Below are 8,881 nucleotides of genomic sequence, written 5' to 3' on the forward strand. Positions count from 1 at the left end.
AAAACACTACATTTAAAAAGCCTACAAACTGTGTATTTCTAGAGGATAACACATTAAAGCAGCATTTTTGCATGTGCATGGAAATACTCCAGGTTTGAAAAGGTAACATATTGTGTTTCTCAGTACACATTTAGTATGTTGTTATGAATATTTTAAGCTGCCATTTTGTAAGAAATGATTTATAATCTTTTCATTCTGAGTAAAAATGCATTTTAAAAACAAATCCTCTGGAGACCCCAGCTTTTGTTTATGCATTTTTAATATCTCCTAGCTATTTGGGATCATTAGGACCCAATAAGTATAAAAACTAATCATTGTCAATGATAATTAAGTCCCAATGTCTTCAAACAAGTACTTCCTAATTAACAGTGTCTTAGCTGGTCACTGTTACTAAAATTAGTCACATTTGTATTCCATATCAAACTACAGACATTATTAATCATAAATAAACAAGTTTCAACTATAAAATGTGATCAGGTTTTGGACCTTCTCCACTTTTGTATCAGGATCAGCTGCAGACTGACTGGGCAGAGATGGCTGCCATCTTGTTTTCTCATGAATTAGTGTATTGTGCAAATGATCCTTCTGCGTGTTCACCGACAGAAACCTTGTTACCACTTTTACTTGCTCTAGATAGTCACGTTTGATCGTCTTCTCAGCGCTCCGGGACAAAAAAAGTGTCCATGAGTGAGGACAACAGGTCTAATTTAAGTAGAGTGAAGTATAAGGTCAAGTAAACTCATATGAGGAGACAGGGTTAGCAAATTTTAAAACAATATAGTGCTACATAGCACCTCTAATGATGTTATATAGCACTATGACACAAAGGTGCTGTATAAAATCTGTAAAAGATGGGTGCCATATAGTGTCAAAGCAGGTTCCCCTTTGATTAAGAGGAGACATTAAATGCTTGTCTTATTTGAACAACAGTCCAAAATCCAAAGATATTAAATTCACAATAAATATAACAAGGAAAAACAGCAACATCTCTAATTTAAGAAGCTGGAACCAGAGATATTTTTACAATAAAAGACTTAGTGTGTTAATTAAAGTTGTCGTCAATTAATTTCCTGCCAATCAGCTATGCTGTTAATCAACTAAGTACTTCTGCACTAATTGACTATTTTCTAAATTTTCAGAGTGCATGGTGATGAGTGACCATTCACTGTATGCAGAGTGGTTGTATTATCTCTCTGCAGAGAAGAAGAATTCATTTTTTCCAGGGGTGTGAAGTTGGACACTTCACATACAATGTTTTTAAGCCACGCCTGTTGGGAGAAAAAAATGGTACCTGGATTCAATTATGATTTAAGAAACAGATATATCGCATGATGGAAAACTGGGTTTCTACTTGAATGTTAAAATGTTCATTATAACACAAGTAAGGGTTACAGCTTCACAAAATGGATGTTTCTTCAGTAATAGATTCACTTTTAAAAGGGGGAACAGCCCTCTCCCAAAGAGACTGAGTATTAACTGCTGTTTTTGAGTTGTTAGTTGAACTGAGGTATTAAGTTGAAAAAGGGACATATTCAAAATAGTTTTCTCTCTCCAGTTCAGTGCTTGACTTGGCAATTCAGGTCTTCATTTTTTTCCCATCAATTACTGGCACTCCGGACCACTCTGTTTTTCCAGTAACAACATTCTTTTGTAAGTGAAAGTAAAATACAAAAGCGGCGTTCATTAGGGTTACTTAATGATTGGACCACAGATATTTTTGTCATTGCTTTGTGCTCAATATTAACTAACTCTTTTCCTGTTTGCTGCACAAAAATTAGAATATCTAGTCTTTATAATCACCCTGACCACAGAGAGCGACACAAACACAGCATGTATTGAGTTAAAGTTTGTTTTCCTTTTCTTTCTCAGCAGTACACTGGCAGCTTAATGAAAAAGCTGGACGGAAAATTTTCCTGCTCACATGTACCTCAGATCCCAGTCTAGCAGACAGACACTCTCTTCTCTCACCAGCAACTCGGACACAATGATGCAATTAAGGACTTTAATTTTTACATCCGTAATGCTCCCATGGATGCTGTCTTCTGCAGCAAGGGATGGATACATGGAAGTCAGAAAACCTAAGGTAAAAAAATATTTTTTGGTCAGTGAGTGGGTGGAAGAAATGCACGTTAATAGTCATGAGTTAGGAGGACAAGTATAGCTATTTTGAAGATGTCTCCTTTTTGCAGAAAGACGTTGTAGCCTTTCCAGACTATACCCTTCAAGAGGTGGACGCTGACCCACCAGCTCCAAGAGCTGATGGTAAGGTTTGTCTAAACAGATAAATACTTTTCAACAACTGTTTCAAAGCCGATTATGCAACACTAACTGAGGCATTCTTCCACATTTTTGTGAATGTAGCTAAAGCCCGTATTATGTAATAACGGGGCCGATCGAGTGTCCTCATCTAAACCGTGTGTAGTGCTTTTTAAGCTGCACAGTTGCATCGCTGAGACCAATTAATCGCCTTGTTCATAAGACAAATAACAAAAATGATGGAAAAAACATCGTGTTTTTTTCAGAGATGCCGACATGTCTGCTGTGTGTTTGCCTGAGTGGATCTGTTTACTGTGAGGAGGTGTCCCCTGAATTGTCAACCGTCCCATCACTGCCAAAGGAAACAGCATATCTCTATGCACGTTTCAACAAAATCACAAAAATAAAAAACAAAGATTTTGCAGACATGGGTAAATACAAGTCACTGTGATAGTTAACTCTTCAGTGAATGTCATCTTTCAAGCTCTCTCCCTCCCATAGTCTGTTGTTTTTCTCCACAGCCACGTTAAAAAGAATTGACCTCAGTGGGAATCTCATCGCTGAGATAGAAGACGGAGCGTTTTCAAAACTTCTCAATCTTGAGGAGCTCAATCTTGCAGAAAACAGACTAACTAAACTTCCCATGCTGCCCACCAAGCTGGTATCATTCAACGCCAATTTCAACCAGCTGAAAACCCAGGGTGTGAAGGCAACTGCCTTTAAAGTAAGAGAGCCCACTGATCTTAAAGGTCCAGTGTGTAGGATTAAGTGATGTCTAACAGTGAGGCTGCAGTGTGCCAAGCATGTAGGATAATTACGGTGGCTGACGCAAAAATGCAAATGGTGCTTTTTGTTTGATTTGTCTGTTCTGGGCTACTGTATATCCCCCTAAGTCCTACACACTGGATCTTTAAATGTGTTAAAATGTTGCAGACATTATGTACTTCTTATGTGTTTAGATGTTTGATACAGAAAGCAACCAAATTTAAAATGTGGGTCTTTTATTGTTGCAGAAACTCACAAAACTGGCATATCTTTACCTTGGAAACAACGAACTGACAGCGGTGCCCCAACTTCCTGAGTCTCTTCACGTTGTGCACCTCCATGTATGTTCAATTGTAATTCACTGCAAGTTATCAGAGAAGCTATTCTTTTTTTTTCGGTCTGCAAAGCCAGTAGTTAGATGCTGGGCAAACGGTGTGTCACTGGATTGATCTCTTTGTGTCCGTTCTGCAGAACAACAAGATCTCAACGATAACGGACGAGACGTTCTGCAAAGGTAACACCAGTTACTACATCCGTACCAACATGAACGAGGTGAGACTGGACGGGAACCCCATCCAGCTGTCCATGCACCCTAACAGCTTCATCTGTCTGGAGACTCTCCCTATCGGATGGTACAATTAAAAAATGCGGATAGACAGACAGTGAAAATACCATTTGCAAAATGCAGTTCACAAATTACATTTTATATACTCAAATCTACCGTACAGTTCAAGACCTCTTTAACAGAAATTGTATAATTACAGAACAGCAAGTAGAAGTGAAAGAAGGAGCTGGTGGTGTTTCATTTATTATCAAATGCTATTGCTGCATTCCATTTACCTCGGAAGTCGGAAGTCAGAGCTCGGAATGACGTCACACTTGAGTTGGTTGCGTTCCAGTAGCTACAACAAGTCGGGAGACCAAGATGTTGTTAGCTTAGCGATACTAGTTCAAGCCAGGTTAGACATTGTTAGCAATACCAGTTGATGACAATTTATGCACTTTACACTGTAGTAACATGTCCACGGATACAAGTTGGACAGGACTGTATGTCATCTGTTTTAATGAGTCACAAATAAAACAGAAGGGTTAATTAACTTTATATTACTACAACTTTTACTACTGTTGATGCACGGAGAAGCCATATTGGATTTTAAGATGAAGGTTGGTGAGTTGCTCTGACTTTTCGAGTAGGAAATCCGACTTTAAAGGGAGTTTCAGTTGAAGTTGCCTAACTAGGAACTCAGAAATTCCGACTTTCCAGTGCAAATGGAATGCATCGTATCTGCCAGTATTAAAAAAAAGTATTAAATATAAAGACTATTCCTGTATTTTTTTCTTTTGTTACACTTTGGTTGAGACGGTTTTGTCTTGGCAGGTGCTCTGAAATGTTTTTATTGTAACACATCAACATTAACTTGTTGTCAAATCAATATAAGGCCATTGTTGAGATTACATCGTTACATTTGATCTCACACCAGTGGTTTTATTACTGCTACTGTTTTCTAACCTTGAGATCATATTAACAATAAAACTTGCATGTTTTTCCATCAGCCTCGACTCCTTCATAACTGCGGTATGGTTGTGTAACCCAGTAACATGCTATGAAGTCCATTCCAGCCTTTGGAAAACAAATAAGGGAGCGAATGTCCAAGAATGTGTCCCCAGACGACACATGTGAAGTCCACATTGAAACAGAGCATCGTTCACTTTGCTGCAGGCTCATTACGAACTACCAAACCATCTGCTATCTTCTGCTGGTACTCCCGTTCTGATTGTTTTCTGCGGTAGACATCGTCTGGAAAAACAGAAATAAGAGACTGAAGTGAGACACCTGTAACAGAGGCTGTGTGATACAGTTCAAGCTGCAGTGAGTTAAAAGGGGACACATGGTTGAAAAAGGTCTATACCACGTCACTGAAACCAAAACAGCTGGAATGCAGTTTTCATTTTTTAAAATCATTTCCACTTGTGCTTGTCTTACTGTGACATGTCAAAATTTCATCTGTTAAAAGTTATCCTGCAGGATAAAGAGAGTTTGCAACTGCAACAGATACACAAGAAGGAAACTACTTACAGGCTGAGGGATGAAAAGAGGTATGAGTCTGTCCTCCATGGAGGAAAACAATTCTCTGTATCCCTAAATGGCCTCAGAATAGTACAGGATCAAATATGCAGGGCAGCTGTTTTTTTTTTTCTTTTTTTTTTTTTTTACATGAGAGGATTTTGGCTTCTTTTAGTTCTACTGAAATGGCACATTCGAGCACATCTGGAATAAATGGATGTGGGACCAGTGAAAGTAGAAACACATCAGGGTTCTTTTTTTAAATCTTCAGAGTGATCCAGTAGCATATAAACTCACTACAGGTGTAGCTGCAGACATAGGAATGCTTTATCAACAATGTGATATGCAGTGGTTGAAAATACATTTACTCAAGTACTGTCATAAAGTACTAAGTTTGAGGTATTTATACTTTACTTTTTTTTCTGTATCTTTTTATGCTGCTTTACAGTACTTCTACTCCTCCACATTTCAGTGGGTAATACTGTATTGTAATTATTGGACATATATAGTAAGTTGTTTTGAAGACTCATACATTATTACATACAAAGCATGTTATCAGTTTATAAAATGTGATAAACTGTTAAGTATTTAGCAGTATAAAGTAGCTGGCTCCAGCTGTACAAGGTGCTGAAATGATGTTTACACATGAGTGAATCAAGACTTAAAATCTAACAGCATATTAGAGTTTAAGCAATTATTAATTAATTGGTTAGTCCATCAAAATAAATCAGTCAGCAACAATTTTGATGATTGTTTTAATTTTTTTAAGCAAAAATGCCAAAAATATCTAGTTCCAGTTTCTCAAATGTGAGGATTTGCTGCTTTTCTCTGTTATAACATTGTACATTTTTCTTTTCATTTCCCAGTCTTTTCTGCCGTTTTATAGATTCAATGTTATTTAGGTAACGTTTTCTGCAAATATGACAGGTATGTTTTTTGTAGATATGTCACTATACCCTGACATTAATACATGAGGCAGATGATCTGTGAAAGAAACCATGCTCCTCTGCCTCCTCCTCATAGTGCACCTAATGGTATTTGCAAGAATCACAAGAGCAACCAATCAAAACCAAGGAGTCTCTAACATATCTGTCAGTCATGTCAATCATTGCTCATCAAACTGCAGTCAAGCTGTTAAACTAGGCAGCGCTGATCACATATGAATCAAGATTCTGTTACTGCAGTCATTTTATAGCCTCAAATGTTTTCTAAAACATATTATAGTGCACTGTTTAACTGTAAAACGAGAAAGTTTGCTCTAGGCAGTGCTTTGTGTTGACTGGGTCACAAACTTCCTCATTTTACAGTTGAACAGTGCAATAAAATATGTTTCTGAAAACATTTGTGGTGAGAAATAGGCAATGCAGTAACACAACCTTGATTCATATTTGATCAGCACTGCCTAGTTTGACAGTTTGTCAGTTCATGGGCAGTTCATGGGCAGTGACTGACATGATTGATTACTGACATGATTGATAATGATTACTTTCACTTTTAATATTTTATGTATATTAAGTAGTTTGAGTGGTAGAGTACTTTTATATTGTGATTTTGCTAAAGAATCTGAGTATCTCTTCCACCTCTGATGATGTGGGTCCCTTTTAATTTTCATATTATCATAACACACTGTATGTTGTCTTCTCCTTAAAGTCTGCATCAGGGTTTAAAGATAGGAATACCCAGTGATTATTTGTTTGAGACAATATCAGCTGTTTAAAGTTTAAGCATAATGGCAATAACATACTGTTACACAATTATATCAACCCTGAGTCAAGATATATTGTAATGTTTATTCCTTTTGGTTGGCAGCTGGACATGCAGAGTGTCCTCCATTGATTTGACCTAACTAACTGCCTGTAGTATGTGTGGGTGTACTGTACAGTGACTGTTTTTCCATATTTCTTGTTAACAGAGGAGCAGAGGAGAGGAAGGTTTTAGGGCCTGTTTAAAAGGTCAACAAAGGCATGAGTCCTGTATATCAACACATTCCTCACAGTGGGCCAATGTAAAGTCTTTAAACACACTATATGGTTAATGAAACATTTAACATGGCTATTTTTGTATTGTTATAACGTTCAAAATTAATTAAAGTAGCTTGTTACACAAAATGTACTCACTAAACTCCATCAAGTCATTATTTAGTTAATGCTACTTAATGCTAACACTTAGCAAGTTTGGGTTCATTTGTTTTTAACAGCCGTTAACACTATACGCAGGCACTGTACTAACAAGCTAGCATACCCACTGTCATGCTACATCTAACGTCAGCTAGCTTACATGCCTAGAAAAAAACAAGGGTTTACTGTTGAGGTCTGAACTCGATTAATGATTTTACACTCACAGAAAGTCTCCTTTCCTATCCTGACGTTGATCATGATCCACTCCATGACGCCTCCGATGCAAAAGAAGATGGGAAGAAACCGGTACGTCCCAAGACGCCGTTTGCCCGGGACAAGGCTCAGTATATATCTGATGTTATTGTTACTTCTGTTAAACATCCTGGCGAGCTGACAGCTGTTTTCTCGATGGACAAACGGGTAAACTCTGCTGTTAGACAGACAGGGCAAGCATGTAACTTCTACATGTCCTTTGAACACGTTATGAGAGCAACGGACATAAAGCGCTCGTTTTATGACCTGGCGTAAAGCAAACGTGAGGAGCTGCGTAGAATCTTAAAAGAGGAATGCCCGACAGCTCGACGGTGGAGTATAAAACGAACGCACCGAGGAAGAGTCGTAACTTCCGGTTTTTGTTATGCGTTATTAGTGGGTCCGCACCATTACGACTCCGGCGTACGCCTGCGATGCGCCGAGTAGGTGGAGTCTGAACACCATTTGACGGTTATATCCAAGCAGGCAATTATTCGTTAACGAGGAAGGCTACAGTGAATTTTGGCCTGTAGGCCGACATTATTGTTTGTTTTGTCAGCTGACAGTTAGTGGTTGCCGCCGCTGGCTGACAGATATTTTTTTATTTTATATTTTAACAGCTTTCCCGCCCCTCGCTGTTACACGCTAAGCGGTGCACCGGTGTACTAAAATGGAGCGGACCCAGTGTCATTAAAGCACACAAAAAATTAAACATACATAAAACATACAAAACATAAACTTCAAAAAACGATTTAAAGGTCACATTAATAGTAAAACGATTTAAAGGTCACATTAATAGTTTAGAACATTTTTCCCTGTGTGAAATATTTGCATTTTAAAGGGTTTTTGAATAATGGATGCCAGGAAAACCACAAAATGTCCACAGGCTGAGATCAATGCAAATATAGTCTATCTATTTCAGCAATCTGCGTTCAAATGATAAAAACGATATAGAGCAGAAGGAAATATTTATATGGACATTATTACCTGGACAGTATTTTTACACTGTCTGTTATGCACTGTTATTTTGATTTACCATTATGGTTTATTGGCCTCTATTTTGTCTACTGGTATAGGTCAGTCCTTACCTATTTTATTTATTATTTTTCTTCCTGGTGTTTTTCAGTGAGCTTTTTTTATAACCTTTTGGGGTGGTTTGGTGTTGTTGGAAATTTGAAATTCAATAAACTTAGGTCATATTTGCATTGATCTCATCCTATGGACCATTTCTGTGGCTTTATAACCTAGTTACATTGGTTTGCAGGTATCTCATCTGCTGTCCTTTGTTGTCTTGTACCACTACAAAGACAAACTTTTTTGTTGCCCCAAGAAGGCGCAGTTTCACACCTGCCATAAGACTTTGAATATATTAATGAACACAGACATTTACATAAAAAGGTTTATGGAGACATTCTGCCCTTTTTTG

At 37.8% G+C, this 8,881-nt stretch overlaps 2 protein-coding genes across 2 annotated transcripts; one reads left to right on the forward strand and one right to left on the reverse strand.

Moving 5' to 3' along the window:
* The first annotated feature begins 1,711 nt into the window (after positions 1-1,711).
* On the forward strand, positions 1,712-4,574 carry ognb (osteoglycin, paralog b). Its single transcript, XM_033627853.2, has 6 exons — positions 1,712-2,083; positions 2,190-2,262; positions 2,523-2,687; positions 2,778-2,980; positions 3,270-3,362; positions 3,493-4,574. The coding sequence occupies exons 1-6, from the start codon at positions 1,922-1,924 to the stop codon at positions 3,661-3,663; spliced, it is 867 nt and encodes a 288-aa protein (XP_033483744.2). The 5' UTR covers positions 1,712-1,921; the 3' UTR covers positions 3,664-4,574.
* Positions 3,241-7,731, reverse strand: uqcc5 (ubiquinol-cytochrome c reductase complex assembly factor 5). Its single transcript, XM_033627855.2, has 2 exons — positions 7,428-7,731; positions 3,241-4,819 (listed from the first exon to the last, which is right to left on the reverse strand). Exons 1-2 carry the CDS (start codon positions 7,582-7,584, stop codon positions 4,728-4,730), a joined length of 249 nt encoding a protein of 82 aa, XP_033483746.1. The 5' UTR covers positions 7,585-7,731; the 3' UTR covers positions 3,241-4,727.
* Positions 7,732-8,881: the final 1,150 nt, after the last annotated feature.

The sequence above is a fragment of the Epinephelus lanceolatus genome, chromosome 8, assembly GCF_041903045.1.
Source record: "Epinephelus lanceolatus isolate andai-2023 chromosome 8, ASM4190304v1, whole genome shotgun sequence".
Classification (NCBI taxonomy): domain Eukaryota; kingdom Metazoa; phylum Chordata; class Actinopteri; order Perciformes; family Serranidae; genus Epinephelus; species Epinephelus lanceolatus.